The sequence below is a fragment of the Amblyomma maculatum genome, chromosome 1 (assembly GCF_055883805.1).
Source record: "Amblyomma maculatum isolate TAMU_Amacu chromosome 1, ASM5588380v1, whole genome shotgun sequence".
Lineage (NCBI taxonomy): Eukaryota > Metazoa > Arthropoda > Arachnida > Ixodida > Ixodidae > Amblyomma > Amblyomma maculatum.
The window spans coordinates 499518542-499538349 of NC_139344.1; the positions used below are offsets into that span (position 1 = coordinate 499518542).

At 44.2% G+C, this 19808-nt stretch overlaps 1 protein-coding gene across 10 annotated transcripts in view; it reads right to left on the bottom strand.

The window, feature by feature from the left end:
- LOC146210312 (uncharacterized) overlaps positions 1 to 19808 on the bottom strand; it is a 165457-nt gene that overhangs the window by 134996 nt on the left and 10653 nt on the right. The window contains exon 3 of one of the 10 annotated variants that reach the window (XM_084609254.1): positions 6345 to 6627. The exons of the other annotated variants lie outside the window; for them this stretch is intronic. Coding sequence (XP_084465380.1) covers positions 6345 to 6627 — 283 coding nt within the window. Of the gene's footprint in view, positions 1 to 6344; positions 6628 to 19808 lie in introns of those variants that run through there. 10 annotated transcript variants of the gene reach the window in all.

Here is a 19808-nt window from a genome sequence, read left to right on the forward strand (position 1 = left end):
CTCAGTACGGAAGCAGGTGGCTCTCTGGTAGCATCGTGTCTGTACGTCACCGTCTCTAATTGGTCTGGTAAGCATGTGGGCAATTTTACTTCATTAAATGAAACGAATGTTTCGGGTCACTCCTCGTGTATTAAACTGCCTCTTGCCGCGTACTGCTAAGCGATAAGAGCCATTATGTAGCAGATACGGGTGGTCTGATACCTCTGTCACATGGTCACTTTTGACCCTCATTGAACTCTATCTGCATTGAGGTTTTCAAGAAGGGTTGAAGCATCCCATGCTACACGAGCATTTTCAATGAGCATTGAGAAATTTTCCTCGTGTGCGCTACGAGGGTGTCGACGACCGCTTTCGAGTGTGCTTGAAATCTCGAGAGCGATTGAGGAAGCAGCTTGAAGTCAAGCAGGCTCGAGCTCGATTGCATTTGAAAGTTGCCGTGTGACAACCTCGATCTGCATTGAGTTGAATGCAGATCGAGTTCAATGAGGATCGAAACCGTCCGTATGACAGGGGTATTAGTTCCTGCAACGAGTGTCACAGCTCCGCACTTTAGTACGTTTTCTGAGGTACTGAAACGGTTGTACAACACAATGACAGCGCTTTAAGTGGCCTCAACGGACACCGCTTCAAGTGGCCTCAAAGGTTTTTAGTATCTGTCTATTCATGTTTAATGCTGAAGGTGCGCAGTTTCATTTACTTGCAATGTGACAGAATATCGAATTCATAGAGGCGTTTTTAAAGAGTTTCGTTGTTATCATGCTAGATGAGGTGGACATTTCTAAGTCAAAGATTGTGGGCCCCTACTTTGTCGTGGAAGTTAGGGAGCAATAGCTTCGGCACCTACGTGATAAAAAATTGTAAGACAGGTATTCAGCTCTGAAATGGTCACCATGATCAATAAAGAGAATGGTGACAATCATGTTCAGCACCCCCAACTTTGTGGGGGAAGTTAGGGAGTAATGGCTTCGGCACCAACGTGATACATAATTGTAAGACAGGTATTCGGCTCTGACATATATTCGCCATGATCAATAAAGAGAATGGCGACAATCATGTTCAGCGCCTAATGCTCATGAAAGGCGACGACAATGCTATGACTGATCGCCGCACGTTCTGTTCACTGTTCACGACGTAGCGCCCTGTGCAAAATCTTCGATTACAAGTAGTGGGCGTGACAGCAATCCCCTCAAACTGGAGCTCTGCAGCCGAGCGTTGCCTACCACTTCCGCGATGCCTGAGACTGCCAACCAATCACCAAACCCACCTCCTCCATCGTTTGTCATCTGTTTCGGCGCAGCGCGGCTGCATGACCCAGCCATCTTCAGTGGCACCGGTCGATGACAAGGATGTGGAAGACTGGTTGGAGTCTAATGAACGCGCAAGTGCATATAAGTGGGACGATGTCGCGAAACTCACAAACGTTATCTTTTACGTGAGTGACGTTGCCAATTTGTGGTGCCGAAACCATGAGGCTGTCATCTCTACCTGGACTACTTTCAAGATCAGCCTGACAGAAGTGTTTGGCTGTCCCGCTATCTGTAAACTTCGTGCTGAGCAACGCTTGCAACGAAGTCGGGCACTCCACCAGTTACATAGAGGATGTCGTCGACGTCTGAAAGCCCATCAACCCTACCATGAGTGAGGCCGATAAGATCAGACATATTATGCAAGGCATTGACGATGATTCCTTTCATATGCTCGTCGCCCACAACAATTCCTGAGGTGCTGAAACCCACAAACTGTATCCAATGTTATCAGCTGCCAAAGCTTCGATGAGCTGCACAAACAGCGGCTTCCCACACGTCGTGCTGGTCTTCAGCAAGCCACCCTTTCGAGCTTGGCTCTATTCGGGGATGGTGCCCTAGACCAACAGTCGCTCATTTAGCACATTCAAAAGTTCATGAGGAAGTCGCACGCCAGCTTTTTTTGTATACCTGCCCACCAGCGCCTGGCCAGCGCCGCCACTCACTCAGACCCTTCAGCGTGTCATACAGGAGCATGTCAATCAATCAATCAATCAATCAAAGTGATCTTTAATTGTAGGAAACGAAATACATAAAGAATATTTGGACCGATAGCCGGGGGGCTAGTAGACGGTCCAGTACAGAATAATCTTGGTCAGGCAGCCGTAATGAGCGCATACAAACACACACACACACAAACATACAAAAAAAAAACGACTCAAACAGACAAGCAAAAAGAATCAACAGGCACGGAGAAAAATACTTTTCAGCAAGCAATTCATAGGCAATTAATACAAAACGCAAGCGCACACACACACAAAAAAAAATGGGGGGGGGGAGGGGATCATAACTCTCCTTGGCTGTTAATAAAGAACATTTTACAACTCATTTTAAAGTTACCTGCAAGTTTTACATTAATAGGCAACGTGTTCCAATGTTTTGCTCCAGAAAATTGTACTAAACGTTCTCCGTACACATTGTGGCAGGCAGGGAGGTTGAAATTGCCATTTAATGCGTGTCTTGTATTGCGAGATGGCAACAAGAAAATATCAAGTGGCAGAGGAATACTAGTATTAATGATGTTATTTACCAATACACAGATTTTGTATTTAAGCATTGATTCTAAAGAAAGTACTCGATTTTCTAGAAATAAATTATTGTTGCTGCAGTCGAAAGATACGCGGTATATTATACGCAATGCTCTCTTCTGCAGTCTCTGTAAGGGAAGTAGATAAGTTTTGTACGTTTGTCCCCAAGACTCACAGCAGTAGCTGATGTGGCAGTGAAATAACGAAAAATACAGGGAACGTAGTATGGTGTACGGGAAATACCTTTTCGCCTTGGTAAGCGCGTAGCAACTGAAAGCTAGCTTTTTAGATAGCTTATCTATCTGCTCTTGCCAGTGCAAGTGTTGGTCAAAGATGATACCAAGGTATTTGAAAGAACAAACTTGCTGAATACAATCGTTGTTTAGAGATATGTGAATCGTACTAGGGTCAATGTTTCTTCTCTTGGAGTGGAATACTACATATTTAGTTTTATCTACATTTATTGTTAGTTTATTAGCACGAAACCATTCTGAAACATTAAACAGTTCGGACGTTATCGTATTTTCTAGGCCCAAGAGTGACTTAGATGTGAACAAAAGAGCAGTGTCATCTGCATACATAAAGACTTTTGAAAATTGAACGGCCTGCGGTAGGTCGTTCACGAAAATGGAAAACAAAACAGGACCCAATACAGATCCTTGCGGGACCCCGCAAGTCACAGGTAGTAGTGTGGAGTGTCTGTCACTCAGCACTACTTTTTGTTTTCTAGCGGAAAGGTAGCTATCAAAAAACTGGAGAGAGGCATTAGTAATACCACACAATTTTAATTTTTCCAATAACTCTGAGTGACAGACGCACTCAAATGCCTTTTTTATGTCGAGGAATATTACTATTGCAATTTGATTTTTGTGAAGAGCAGTGTTAATATGGTGAGAAAGTGATGTGACAGCAGTGGTTGTTGATTTGGCTGAGATAAAGCCATGCTGCTCAGCACAGATTACATTATTATCAAGCAGAAACTTGTTCAATTGTAAGGATATTAATTTTTCAAAAACAGTATTGATTATACTAAGCACAGATATGGGTCTGTAACTACTGGGGTCATTGGGATCTCCTGTCTTGTAGACTGGCACAACTTTCGCAATCTTCAAGCTTATTGGATACTGAGAGCTAACCATCGCATGGTTAATTATGTTGCATAAGGGGGTGCAAAGAATGTCGATATTGTCTTTTAGCACCTTCGATGGTATTCCGTCATACCCACAAGCTTTGTTTTCTCGCAGATTTTTAACTACTGACCTCATTTCTTCTTCAGTTATCTCCCGGAAAGCAAAGGTATTATTTGTTGCAATAGGTCTTCCTAGGTGAGGCGTTGTTGAAGGAAAGCCATTAACCAGTTTTTTTCCTCGATCGACGAAATTATTATTGAAGGTATCAGCCATCTCCTCTGAGATTAAGTCTGGAAGGATATGTTCTTTTTTCTTTAATCCAACAACATCGCTCACAATTCCCCATATCTTTTTGGAATTTCCTTCCTGTCTCATAATTAGATTAGTGTAGTATTGTTTCTTTGAGTTCCTCATCATGGCGACCGATTTGTTTCTGTAGCATCGAAACTGTTCCCGGTAATACCTATTAGTTCGATTGTTTTTCCACTTATGATAGTATGAATCTTTCTTTTTCAAGACTTCAAGTATAGCTTTTGTCATCCAAGGGCATATACCATGGTCGTAGTTACGCCTAGTGTATGTGTAAGTGGATCGGTCAATGACGTCTGTGATTTTCCTTATCAGGTATTGATATTCAATATCTATGTCATCATCATGCACGCCTTCGAAATCTGTGCACTGAAGCAGCGATCGCACTTGAGCGTAATCGATTCGGGTGGTACGTTTTTTAAACTGCTTGGGAGGATAAAGCAAAGGGTCACAGGGATAAAGAATAAAGATGGGATTGTGGTCTGAGATGGCAATGTCGCACACACCAGCAAACACATTTATGTCCTTGTTGCAAAGCACATGGTCAATCAGAGAGGCAGATTGGTTAGTGACTCGAGTTGGCTCATCTATAACATTTGTCAAGTTAAAGGACTGTATCAGCAAGAGGTAATCACGGCAATCATCTTTCAACAAATCAATGTTGAAATCACCACATACAATCAAAGACGATTTACCCGTCGCAAGTGATAATAGCGTAGTTTCCATTACGGAATAGAATTTGTTTAGACAAGCGCTAGGTGGGCGGTAAACAACACCTATAATGATGCCACACTTCATTTCAATGAACAGTGTTTCAACTACACCTGCTTCATAACTAGCATTGCATTTACAGCAGTGGTCGATCCCTTTTCGAACAAAAAGTGCGAGGCCACCACCACGTGATACACTATCCCGCGGTCGCGAGAGGAAATTGTATCCAGGAATTTCAACAGTTTCACCTTGCTTGAGCCATGTTTCTGTCAGCGCAATAACATCAAAACGATACGAGTAATGTGACAGATAAGCAACCAAATGATCGAGGTTTTTCCTAGCACTCCGGATGTTGCAGTGTAACACAGATACCTGACCGCGCCCAAGCCATTTGTTTTCGATTTGAGCAGAAGTGTAAGTCATTCGGAGATACAGCGACTACAGGGTAGCCTATTTATTACTGTACCTGGGCGAGGTCAGCCATTCGCGTCACCTGCAGTACGTGCGAGTTGTCTGTCTTGCGCATCAAGATTTTACCTTCTATGACCCAGGCATACTTCCAACCCTTCTCTTTTTTTGCCTTCAAAGCGTGGCCCAGCAGCACTTTTTTTGCCGGGCACAAATGCTCGTTAACATAGACTGGTGAACTCTTTTCTTCTGAGCTGTTGAAACCCAGGTGAAATGTGTTTAGTCTTTGTTTTTTGGCAGCTTTCAGCATTTTGTCTCTAGCGGCACGGGAATGAAATTTGACCACCACATTTGACTCTTTTTTGTTCATCGATGGCACTCGGTGAACGACATCAATGTCACTCTCACTGATTTCAATTTGCAAATGGCGTGATATATCTGTCAAAGTAGCGACAAGGTTTTCACCCTGGACTACAGGAAGCCCCTTGATTTCCAGATTACTTCTCCTGCTGTACTGCTGCAAGTCAATCACCTCTTTCTTCACGTCTTCTAGTTCTTTTGAGAGGCGATCGTTGTCTTTTTTTATTTCTACGCTTTCAGCTTTCACATATTTCAGTTCCTTTTTCATTTCAGCTATTTCTGCCTTAAGCTCCTCAAAAATTGTGTTAATGAACTCCATGGATTTCCGCACTGGCTCAAGCTCATCTTCAATTACCTTTTTGAGGGCCTCTTTCAGCTCTAGCTGATTTGTCTCAAAATGTGCTGACATGTCAGCAAGTGCTTTCACGACTTCCTTTATAGTCGAAGGTGCCTTGTCTCCCATAATATCATGTACAGACGGACGGAGCAGTCCAAGAGCCGCTATATAGCAACAAGCACCTTAAGTAAAAGAAGGCTCACACACGTACCTGCACAGAATGAAGCAGGCAGTTAGTTGCAGCTCAACGTTACGGCGTCCTGGACTGCTCCGGAATGGTGCTGAGGATGGGCTAGACAGCGGATTTTATAGCCTTCCTGTGACGTCGATGGCCCTTCGAGCTGCGCAAGCGCAGCTGGCTGCCGGATGATAAAGTGTCGCCGACGGCCCTCCAACAGTCCAACAGCAAAGCGCAGGCACAAACAGGTATCTGGCGGACGCAGCACGTGGACGCTCGGTGTAGGCAATAAGCAGGATTTCAGGCGATGGCTTGAGGATTTTTTTCCCGATGACAGGCTGCACAGAATGAAGCAGGCAGTTAGTTGCAGCTCAACGTTACGGCGTCCTGGACTGCTCCGGAATGGTGCTGAGGATGGGCTAGACAGCGGATTTTATAGCCTTCCTGTGACGTCGATGGCCCTTCGAGCTGCGCAAGCGCAGCTGGCTGCCGGATGATAAAGTGTCGCCGACGGCCCTCCAACAGTCCAACAGCAAAGCGCAGGCACAAACAGGTATCTGGCGGACGCAGCACGTGGACGCTCGGTGTAGGCAATAAGCAGGATTTCAGGCGATGGCTTGAGGATTTTTTTCCCGATGACAGGCTGCACAGAATGAAGCAGGCAGTTAGTTGCAGCTCAACGTTACGGCGTCCTGGACTGCTCCGGAATGGTCTGAATGGTCGCTGAGGTTCTGCCATCACTTCCTCTGCAGCCCCTGGTCACGACTCCTCTCATGTACGCTGATGTTTTGGTGCTGCCACGGCCCTCGCCAGTTGCCCCTGTGTATAGCCAGCCGCCCCTCTTACGCGAACCTCAGGGACCACAGCAAACTCCGCAACCTGCAACCCCCGCTTATCGTCCGGTTCTCTGCCGTCGATGACAGCCAAAGCTTTTCAACCCCCGGCACACGCAAGACAACCGACCTATTTGCTACGTCTGTGGAGTCGCCGGCCATGTGGCTCGTTTTTGCCACAATCGTGACTCTCGTCCCTACAACTATACACGCCAGCCGACGTACAATCTTCCCTCGTCCCCCTCACTCGAGTTCTCTGAGCCTCTTCCGCAGCCCTCTTTAGGATCGCCACTCCCACCACTAGCAGTCTTCTGGCCGTCGCTTCCGTTCTCCGATACTCCACCGCCAACCAGCCGTCCACACGGAAAGCTAATGGCCGCAGTTCCGGACGGAAGAACTGCGCATTCAGGAACTAACTCAAAACCTGTACATTAATTACCGTATTCATTAAGGGCGTTCCTGTAGAAGCATTTGTAGGCCCTTGCGCAGCCATTTCAGTTATCGCAGACTCAAAAAGGGTAATGGCCGCTTCTTGCCGTTTCTCTTCGCATCACCAGCACTCAGGACATGAATATATATATCATCGAATAGGTTGGGCTCCTAGCTTTCTTGTGTGGCCGGTTCACAGGGTGCACTTACGATACCCAGTATCAGAGCCGGCAGCATAAATCACACTATTAACCTCGACATATCAAGTCTTGAAGCTATTACATACAGCTCTCGCACTAAGCATTCGTTAACGTTGACTGCAGCGTCCTGGCACATAGGGAGCGAAATTTCTCTGTTGTTAACGGCCGCCCGTGCTGGAGCGGTAGAGATCCTGGGCTCACAGTTATTGCCATTTAAGCGAACAACGATCTAGGTTTTTTATGTCTCCCGAAAGAGTGTTCTGCTTTGACTCCGCAACTGTCTCTACACTCTTGATATATCTTACGAAACTTCTCGTTGACACGCTAACATAAATAGCAAGCCCCACGTGAATACTTATTACAGGCGTTTTTCGCAGTAGATGAAACATACAAGCAATATACAGCATTTTAAACTGATGGTTCGAACACAAAAAAATCTGTTGGAAGTGCAGCGGCCCAAAAAGTGAGACTACCTGAACGTTCATCAATTTTCACAGCGGAATGTTATGCAGTCTCTGTAGCAGTTGAAAACAGTATAAAACATCAAAAACAGTGTTATTTACTCTCACTCTAAGTGTAATTACAACTGTTCTTGTTGTGTTGGGTTTTTTGGTGCATAAGCAACTAAGACTATCATGCGCCACGAGCAAGGTGAAAGTTTTGTTTTGCAAGAAATGGGAAAATGAGTGTGTTAAAAACTAATTTGTTTAAAAAACATCCTTTTAAAAATTTGGGTTGTTTTAGATTCAATGGCGCTTCAGCTGCCAACACCATGATGTGCCTAGCACAAGGTTTCAGTTTCTCTTAGTGAAGTATGTTTCATTTTTTCCTACAGTTTGTGTAAAACATTTGCTTCCCTTATGAAACTGAAAACACAAGATAAATCAAAAAGTCCATCATCATCTAAAATCAGTTTAGGGTGAAAAGGAATGTATTCTTTGTAAAATTTTGCTAAATATCTTTTTCTTATCCTTTCGACTTGCGCATGTGAATAAAATGTGGTTAATAGTTAGTTCCTCTCCGCATTTTTCGCATCGTGGGTTCTCTTCTTTTTTCAACAAAAAATTGTGTGTCAGGTGCGTGTGTCCAATGCGGAGACGGAATAGGATTACTTCTATAAAACGCTCCTGATGCCGGCACGACATCCATTCTCCCAAAATGGGCTTTACTAAGTGTAGTTTATTTCCCACTTCACTGTCCCAGGCAGACTGCCATTTTTCTTTTAATTTGAGATGTACAAGTTTCGTACAGCCTCTGTAAGGTATGCTTATACTCTATTTGTTTGTCGTGGGCTTCAGCAGCACATGTGTCTGCTCTGTCATTGCCTTTAAGGCTCACGTGACTCGGGACCCAGCAGAATTTTACGTTGTATCCTTGAGCTATGGCTGTTGTTATATTGTGTATTACGTTTCCAAGTAAAGGAGCGGCTGCATTTCTGGAATTTAGAGCTGTGAGAACACTTGGGGAGTCTGTAAATATAATGCTGTTTATGACATTCTCTTTTATTATTTTCTCTACGGCAACAGAAATGGCATGGGATTCAGCAGTGAAAATAGACGCACAGTGTGGAACTCACGATTTCCACAGAATCTTCTTGCACAACTGCACTTCCAGTGTACACAGCAGTTTTAGATCCATCGGTATAAAAGTCAGTGAAGTTTTTGTACTTTTCCTGCAAATTTAGGATTTCCTGAATAATGTGCTCTTGTGGGGTTTTAGTTTTTGGAAACTGTGCGAGAGTGAAGTCACAGATTGCAGGAAGACTGTACCATGGAGGTAGAGGGCTGTTGTTTTGTGCGACATCAGGCAAGGTGTCCAGGATCTGCAGCTCACTGCACATGCCTTCGAATCGCATGATCAGTGGCCTTGTTGCTTTGGGTTTATTTGTGAAAATTAATCGAGAGGGGCAAGTTGTGACCACTGGATAACAGAGGTGTTTTTTCTGTGACCTTATTCTTAGAATGTAAGCACATGTGAGGGCTATTCATCTGTCTTCCAGTGAAGGCTCATTTGTTTCTACATACAGGCTGCTTATAGGGGATGTTCTGCATGCACCGCATGCAAGGCACAGACCTAAGTTATGTACAGGGTCCAGTTTTTTTAGATATGAAGGCCTAGCTGAACCGTACACTATACTCCCATAGTCCACGCGGGAGCGTACAACAGGTAATGGAATTGATTTTTACAACAAAAAGCGTTGTGCTTAGAATGCACCCCTGAGGTACCCCATTCTCCTGAATGAAGCTTCTTGACAAGGTGGTACCGAGGCGCACTTGGAATGAACGATGTGAAAGAGTCTTTTAAAACACTGAGCATTCGACCACAGATGCCCAAAGCTGCTAGATCACGTAGGATGCCGAATCTCCAAGTTGTATCATATGCCTTTTCTAGATCGAAGAAAACAGCGAGACAATGCTGTCTATGTATAAGCGCCTCGCGGACAGTGTTTTCGAGGTGCACTAGATGGTCTGTAGTTGAGCACCCTTTCTTAAAACCGCACTGATGAATATTAAGCAGTTTACTTGATTCTAAAATAAAAGTTATTCTAGTGTTTAAAATACTTTCAAAAGATTTTGCTAAGCAACTCCCAGGACAGGTCGGCGGCTTGCCGGGTTTTAGGAACAGCACAATTATGGCTCTTTTCCAAGTCTCCGGTATTTTAGCTAGTACCCAGATTTTGTTAAAAAAACTTTAGAAGCGCTTCTACAGACGCTTCTGATAGATGGGCGAGCATCTCTTAATGAATCTCATCAGGACCAGGTGCAGTTTTTTTACCGCAAGCGAGAACATCCTTCAGTTCTTGCAGCATAATCAACCTATAGGGTGTGTTCGTGCTGCCCCTCATAGGAAGCCTATTTTTCAATCCTGTCCTTGTACTTAAGAATGTTTCCGTATAGTGTGCAGAACTCGAAATTTTGTGGAAATGCTCCCCTAGTATTTTAGCTTGTTCTTCGATGCTTGTCTGTGTATTAGGAGCTGTGAAGATTGGAATTGTAAATGGGGAGAAGCTGCCATTTAGTTTATGAATTTGTTCCCACATTTTTTTTTGATGTTGTGGAGCTGTTTATAGATGTGACATACTTCTGCCATAATTTTTTTTCGGCATTACGACGAATATATCTAGCTTTGGCTCTTGCTTTTTTAAAAACTCAGATTTTCATGGTTGGGTATCTCCGAAAAATACCCCAGGCTTTATTTTGTTCTTTTTTGGCCTCTTTACAGTCCTGTGTCCACCAGACTTTGTGGTTTTGGTGCACTACTCCTGTGGATTGGGGAATAGATAGACGTGCTGCCGCAACAACTCGCTTTGCCTGTGGCTGGGGAGTAGTATGTTGGATTGCCAGAGTTTAGGAGACACACGTTGCTGCTTAAAATAAAATCTTCGATAAGCTGACCATGAGTATCTGTTTGCTCGCTGCCCCAAAGACACGAATGAGCATTAAAATCACCAACTAAAAGATACGGCTCGGGAAGCTGTTGTAAAAGGTCTTCTAAATCATCTAGTGCTATCTTGATGTGTGGTTGGAGGTATACTGAACATACTGTGATGGTTTTATGTGTTAATAATGTGGCTGCTACCGCTTCAAGTCTGGTATTAAGAGTCAGCTCCTGAGCAGCGACTCCAGTTTTCACGACGATGGCTACACCACCTGAGAGTCTGCTGGACAGCTCCCGGTCCCGGCGGATGATTTTATAATTCTTAAGGAAATTTTTGTTCTGAGGACCTAAGTTGGTTTCCTGGAGACACAAAGCCAATGGGGAGAATGTAGCCAGGATGTCCTTTATGTCGCTGTAATTATTTAGTAGTCCTCTACAATTCCAATGTATTATACACGCCATCTTATTTTATGAAAAACGTGAAAACTAGCTTAGGTTTTTTTTTGGCCCAACGACTCGGGGCCTGTCTTTTTTTTTGACGGCCTAAGCTGTGCCGTTGTCCGTCTGACGTCGAAGGCACAGCCCTACCGGGGCTCGTGTCCACTGCCTCCTCTTCAGAGGCAGCGGAGGAGCGCGCCCCAGATAAGTGTTCTTTCGTGTTAGGCCTCGCCTCATGAGGACAGACCTTCAGGCTTGTCAACCCGGAGGGCTGCATAGCCTTCTTTTGAGATGGAGGTGGGGGAGCAGCATGAGCCACTTTCACCTGGGGCACGGGTAGCTCTGCCCGAGGCTCACTCTGTGTGGCCTGGGCAGGTGCTAAATGCTGGTGTGGCACCCTGCACCGTTGTGCCATACCAGAATAACTTGGTTTTGCAGTGAACTGAAAAGCAGGAGTAGTAGCCAGTTTTTGTCGCGCTTCTTTATATGACAAGTTTTCTTTTGTTTTGATAGTGATTACTTCTTTTTCAGTTTTCCACGTGGGGCAAGACCTTGAATAAGCAGGGTGTTCTCCTTCACAGTTAGCACACTGCAATGTGGTTTCGGTGCATTCATCAGTTGAGTGTTCTTTTGAAGCGCATTTCGCACAAGTTCGGCGACCGCGACAACTCTGTGAGCCGTGGCCGAATTTCTGGCAGTTAAAGCATCGTCTAGGGTTCGGTATATAATATCTTACACTAATCTTCAGGTAGCCTACTTCAATGGTGTCAGGGAGAGCACTGGAAGCAAATGTAAGGACAATGTGCTTCGTTGGGACTTCTTTGTTTTCGTTTCTTATCTTAATCCTCTGGACATTTACAACGTTCTGATCAGCAAGTCCTTCTAACATTCTTTTTCTGTCAAGTGTATGAAATCATTTTCTGAAATCACACCTCGGACAGTGTTCAGTGATCGATGAGCAGTGATCGAGACAGGTATGTCCCCGATAGACTCAATGTTGGACAGTTTCGAGTATTGCATGTAGTCTTTCAATTCAAACAGTAGGTCTCCACTTGCCAGTTTTTTCACCCTGTAACCTGCACCTAGTGCACTTGTCAGTGATTTCTCAACTATGAATGGGGAGATAATTCTTGCTGATTTTTGCTCTTCACTCATCATCATCATCATCAGCCTGATTATACCCACTGCAGGGCGAAGGCCTCTACCATATTTCTCCACTTAACCCGGTTCTGTGCTAGCTGCATCCACTTGACCCCTACGAACTTCTTAATCTCATCCGCCCACCTAACTTTCTGCCGCCCCCTGCTACGCTTTCCTTCCCTTGGAATCCCGTTTGTTACCCTCAGCGACCATCGGTTATCCTCTCTTCGCACTACATGTCCTGCCCATGTCCATTTCTTCTTCTTAATTTCCACTAGAATGTCGGTAACTTGAGTTATTTCTCTGACCCAATCTGCACGCTTCCCATCTCTTATTGTTACCCCTACCATTTTTCGTTCCATAGCCCACTGGGTTGTCCTCAACTTAAGTAGAACTCTCTTGGTTAGCCTCCACGTTTCAGCCCCATAGGTGAGTACAGGCAAGACACAACTGTTGTATAATTTCCTCTTGAGCGATACCGGTAAGCTGCTAGTCATAATCTGCGAGTGCTTGCCAAAAGCGCTCCATCCCAATCTTATTCTTCTTATTTCCTTTTCATGGTCTGGATCTGCGGTTACTACCTGTCCTAAGTAGACATATTCGCCTACTACTTCCAGTATTCCGCTACCTAATGTAAACTGCTGTTCCTTCCCGAGGCTGTTGAACATTACCTTAGTCTTCTGCATATTGATTTTCAAGCCTACCTTTCTACTTTTTCTGTCTAGGTCATCAATCATTATTTGCAGTTCATCCCCCGAGTTCCTTAGCAAAGCAATGTCATCAGCAAATCGCAGATTACTGAGGTATTCTCGATCTACCCTTATCCCTAACTGCTCCCATTCCAAGTCTCTGAATACTTCCTCTAAACAAGCTGTGAATAGTACTGGAGAGATTGTGTCTCCTTGCCTAACACCTTTCTTTATGGGAATTTTGTTACTTTCTTTATGCAGAACTATGGTTGCTGTGCAGCCACTATATATATCTTCCAGCACTTTCACGTACGGCTCGTCTACCCCCTGATTTCGCAATGCCTGCATCACCGCCGAGGTTTCAACTGAGTCAAATGCTTTTTCGTAATCAATGAATGCTATGGTTATATTCCGAGCATTTTTCTATCACCTGATTGATGGTATGGATATGATCGATAGTAGAGTACAGTTTCCGAAACCCTGCTTGATCCTTTGCTTGATTGCAGTCTAAGGTTGTACTGATTCTATTAGCGATTACCTTAGTAAATACCTTATACATAACAGACAGTAAGCTGATTGGTCTGTAATTTTTAAGGTCCTTAGAGTCCCCTTTCTTGTGAATGAGGATAATGTTTGCATTCTTCCATGGTTCCGGTACCGTCGATGACACGAGGCACTGCGTATACAGGGTGGCCAGTTTTTCTAGCACGATATCCCCCCCGTCCTTCAGCAAATCTGTAGTTATCTGATCCTCTCCAGCTGATTGCCCCCTTTTCATAGTTTCTAGTGCTTTCTTGACCTCGTCCTTCGTCACTGGTGGAACGTCTGACTGTTTTTCCCTACCGCCAATCTCATTACGGTCCAGACTACTTTGGCTACTGTAGAGATCTGTATAGAACTCCTCGGCTACTTTGACTATCTTGTCCATATTAGTGATGACGTTGCCCGCCTTGTCCCTTATCGCATACATCTGGTTTTTACCTATGCCCAATTTCTTCTTTACCGCTTTAAGGCTTCCCCCGTTCTTTACAGCATGCTCAATTTTCTCCATGTTATACTTCCTTATATCGGCCACTCTGCGCTTATTGATTAGCTTTGATATCTCGGCCAATTCGATCTGGTCTGTTGGATTGGAAGCTTTCATAATCTGGCGTTTCCTAATCACATCTTTCGTCTCCTTAGACAGCTTACCGGTATCCTCTCTAACTATCCTACCGCCTACTTCTACAGCGCACTCAGTAATGATATCTCTGAAATTATTGTTCCTTGCCTCTAGGGTAATATCGCTATCCTCAGAGCTGAATACCTATTCTGTAGCGAGATCCTGAACTCTTCTGCCCTCCCCCTCACCGCTAATTCGTTGATGGGTTTCTTTCTTACTAATCTGTTGCGTTCCTTCTTCAGATTTAGGCTAATTCGGGACCTCACCATCCTGTGGTCACTGCATCGCACTTTCCCGATTACCTCTATATCCTGCATAATAGCGGGGGTTGAACACATTATGAAGTCGATTTCATTTTTAGTCTCTCCGTTAGGACTTTTCCATGTCCATTTCCGGTTCTTCCGTTTGCTGAAGAAGGCATTCATGATTCGTAAGTTATTGCGCTCTGCAAGCTCAACTAGTAACTCTCCCCTGCTATTCCTAGAGCCAATGCCATAGTCACCTACTGCCTTGTCTCCTGTCTGTTTTTTCCCTACCTTGGCATTGAAGTCGCCCGTTAGTACAGTATACTGCGTCTTTACTTTTCGCATTGCCGATTCTACATCTTCATAGAAGCTTTCAACTGCCTGGTCATCATAACTACATGTAGGTGCATAGGCCTGTACAACCTTCAGTTTATACCGCTTATTAAGCCTAATTACGATGCCAGCAACCCTCTCATTAATACTATAGAATTCATCTATATTACCCGCTATATACTTCTCTACAAGGAAACCTACTCCTAGTTGTCGCCTCTCTGGTAAACCTCAATAACACAGTACATGCCCATCCTTCAGTACAGTGTATGCCTCATTCGGCCTCCTAACCTCACTAAGCCCTATGACATCCCATTTCATGCCCTCTAGTTCCTCTAACAGCACTGCTAAACTAGCTTCACTAGCTAGGGTTCTAGCATTAAACGTTGACAGGGTCAGTTTCCAATGGCGGCCTGTCCAGCAGAACCAGGCTTTCTTAGCACCCCCTGCTGCGTCACAGGTCTGACCGCCGCCGTGGTCAGTTGTTCCGCAGCCGCTAGTGACTGAGGGCCGGGGTTTCATGGAGCTTATCATAGGAGGTTGTGGCCAATTACAGCACCAGGGTGGCCAACTCCTGTTCTGGTGAAAGAGTGCATTGCCGGAGGTGTTCATCGGCATCAGGTCGCACCCCAAACCTGTTTATGCAATTCCATCGACACGTGGATTTTTTTTTTTTTTGTTCCGGTGGAGAATTGCGCGGCACCGGGATTTGAGCCCCGGTCCTCTTGCATGCGAGGCGGATGTTCTACCGCTACGCCACCGCTGCACCCTTCACTGCACCCTTCACTCTTCACTATGTATCACTTAGTACTTTGGGAAAACTTCTTTGTTTTTTTGGAAAAATTCATGGGTTACATCGGTCCGCCCTCTTTTGAGAGGGCGATCAGTTCCAGAAAGAGAAGCAGCCATAAAATGTGTGATATTTTTCGGCCAAAGTGGCAGCCACCCACCATAGAGCCCAACAAGGGGACGGGAAAGGAGCTTGTACAGAGTCCTGGCCATGTCAGCTGTACACTCCGACTATAACCAAACACGGCGTAACGCAGGGTGGTTAACCACACAAGGTTAACCCTCGCCGCCAGGAAAAAGGAAAAAGCGAGAAGGGAGGAGAAGACAGGAAAGTTCTGAGAAAGAAGATAGGAAAGTGAAAGATGGAGGGGAGGTTAGGAAAAGGCGACTGCCGATTTCCCCTGGGTGGGTCAGCCCGAAGGTGCCGTCTATGGGAAGCGTGGGCCAAAGTGGTGTGTTGCCTCCACCAAGGGGCCTTAAGGGTCCAAACACTCGGCATCGGCTCAACCACCAGGATGCCCTTTTCCCCAGACACGACGATGCCACGCACGGCTAAGCGTGGGTGCTCGGGGTCCGTGGTGTCGCACAAAACACACAAACACCTGCTTTAACAGGTGCCCCCTGCGGGGTGTAATTACAGCATTGCACCACAAAAATGCAACGGAGGCCTTAATTGGAGATATCACCCACGATTTTGTAAAAGCCGATAAAAAAGGACAGGTTTAAAAATATGCTGGGTCCCCAGCCACATGTGGATCAGGGGGAATGAAAAAGAGGACGAATGTGCATCACGCGCCCATAACACTAAAATAAAATCACGAGGCTTCAAGGGATAATGAAACAAATAACAAGCTACACTTCGTAAAGCCTATTATTCAAGACTGAAATTATCGAGTTTTATAGAGCGTTTTTTTTTTTTTCACGATCCTGTGTCGCCTTCGCATTGGACATACACATCTCACACACAACTTCATACAAGGGGAGTAAGAAAAACCTACATGTGAGACATGCAATAAACAACTGACAGTTAACCCCATTCTAATATTATGTACGAAATATGAGGAAACATTTTATGTGTTTCGATAGTAAACAAATCCCATTTCATCAGTTTCTCACAAAGAGAGAATGCTATTGTCGAAATTTCTTCTATTTTTGATGTTTTTAAACGAAGTAAACTTATTAATCAAAGTCTTGGCGCATGATGGCCTTAGTTTCCCATGTGCCCTAAAACCCAACACAACAACAGCCTCTTCGGTAACCAAATTTCTGTTGGTAACAACATTCCGGTAATGCATTCCTTTTCTGTCATCATGGGCTTTTTTCCTTTATATAAAACATCCATTCATTCCAGCTTAACCACCTTCCTGAAGGAGAAATTTGCATTTTCACTGGACCTCGTGGGATAAGTCGTGATGGCGAAACTCGAGTCTGCGGCGTGAAAGCAGGTGGCGCTGCAGTCGAGGACAGCTCTCTCACAGGCTTCACGGAAATTGCAACGGGTAAGCATGTGTTCAGTATTCAGCTAGGTGGACAGTTTCGCCTCCAAGCCAATAAACCATAACCATTACCCCTGGAGCGGAAGCTAATGCCTTACATTTATTCCAAAGCGGCTGCCACAAATACTACAGTACCAGTATGAAATATTTGCTCTCCGTCGATACTGCAGGTATCAAGTGTGTACAAGGCACAGTGGTGCTTACCTGTGCCTAGAGAATTTATGCACTTGCTGCAACCACCCATGACACAACAGCAGAAGAGGTGGATATACCTGTGTTAATGTCAGGATTTCCTCGCTTCCGACAGTGATCAACCGATAACCCCAAGCTAACATTAAACAGTTGTGGATACCTGGTCACTAGTGTGACCAGGCATCCACAAATAATAAAGATCGGACCTTAATGTGATGGTGGCGGTCCCCACGGCAGAAAGCCTGAACCACGCACGTACGTGATCCACCGGTTATGCCTGTAAGAGGGAGTGCCGCGGCGCCGTCTTGAAGACCGGAAGTCAATGAAGGGGATGACAGCTGTGCCCTGATGTCTCCGTGAACCCTAAAATCATGCGTAACCTCGCGTGATAATTACGCGTGGCTGTTACAGTGTGACAGAACATGTCTCCAAAGTGTATATGGGGAAATATGCAATATTGCATAAAAATTATAAAAAGGGGAGAAACAATTAGCAAAAATTCATACTCGTTGATTTCAATATGAGCATGCTAATTAATAAGCAGTAACATTAAGAAAGAACATCTGCAAACAACTAAAATCAATAATATTGGAAAAGTAAAATGGTAGGCTATCAGCACAATTTGGTAGAATTTTCTTGATTATGTAATTACCACCGTAATCTAAACTGCTCGCATAATCTCAGAATTTCAACGAGGCAAACGGAGCAGTCCGCGCACGAGGGCACCAGTCAAGTAGCACAGTAGAGCAAGAAAACCGAAATAAAGGGAAGCATGGCTTGCCGAGCGATGAAGAAAAGAGCACACAAAGCGTGAATTGCTGCACATCCTGTCTTTTTCTTGGCTCTTTCATTTCCTCAAAAGTAACAAATAAGCCAGCGATATAATGCGTTCCTATATATATATATATATATATATATATATATATATATGCACACATCAAAGTAGCTATTCGCTATTCCTAGCACGATTTTCGGTTTTGAAGCTTTGATCGTCACGCCGCCTTAAAGGTATGCGCCGGAGCTACGTGGGCAGGGAAAATTTTGTAGGCTGTAGGAAATCTTCACTACATTGCCACGCATAAAATTTTTTATCGCAAGATGAAGCTTAACTATTTAGCCCAAATTGACATTCTTCTAAACCATTAATCATGTTGGCTATAGGGGCCATATGTAACAGAAAATATATTTAGAAAGCTGTGTATTCATAAGTCACTGAGAACAAAATATATCAGAAAGGCTGCGTTAATCATATCTGGTTCACTTTTCATACCCTTCTACTTCAAGATGACAGACATGGAGTACGACTGAAATCGACAATATGCAGATTGTCTTCCAACTTGAGCATCACAAGAATTTTGTATCTTTTTCCCAGCTTTACAAGAGACAATAACAGATTTTTTTGCAGATAGTGACAGTGTAGGGCAGTATTGTTTATGCATCCAGAAATTATGACACCAGAGCTTAATGGTTTTTGCTTGGTGCATGTGAAGAAATTAAGCAGGAATAAGTTCTTAAAAGAGGTCCATATTTTAAAGCAATGAAACTGCTCATGGATCTTTTTCTCAATGTGAAAAATACAGGTGTATGTTAATGAAGCAATGAAACTGAATTGAAAATGAAAAATAGGTTATGTATAAACAAAGAAGGAGGGTAAAAAAGTAGGAAAGGAAAAGCTCGGAAGCACATCACATTTTTCACTGTGGCCATGGAAAAAGTCTGGCTCTTCTGGACGATGACACCGGCTAGGCAGTTTCCATCAACCTTAGCCTCAGACCATTTGTGCCAAGTGAACACCTTACTGCAACATTTCTAACTAAAGACCACTATTGATAATACGTCTATGGAAAAGTTTCGCTTCTCGTCTTGCAACTCATTGCATGATGAAGCTGAAAAAAGTTCCGCTTATAATAAAGTTGGCTATGAGCTTGACAGTTTTCACTGGTGACAGTTTTCACTTTTTGACAGTTTTCACTGGTGCAGTATGTTACTGTGAATGGTACATCTGGCCACTCTATTGATGTGCACTCCACTGGTGTCTTATTCATGACATGCAGTGTTTATTCCCTTCAAATTTAATTTATCCTAAGAGTGGCACAAGGTTGCTGCTGCAAGGTGCACGATGCAAACCAGCAACTTTCACTTGATGTACTAGTGGTGAAAGTGTGTTGCTATTGCTAGGGGGAAGGACTATACAACCAAGGCACAGCAGAAGCCAAACATTATAGTGATTGTGGACAATCCCTGCCAATTCTAGTTCATCGGGACAGTTTGTCCATATCGTAACAGTAGCAACTGGTGGCTGCATGGGCAGCAAGAGCGCAAGTATGCTGCAAAGGTTAAAACATGCCAATGATAGTACCTTTTTGCTTCATGCACGTTGGCTACAAATGAATTATTTCTTCTCTATTCCTCTATGTGAAAACAGTTGTTTCATGCATTCTGTCTCGCTTAACTGATCAGTATTAGACATATACCTTCACCAGACATGGCACTTTGGGCTGGT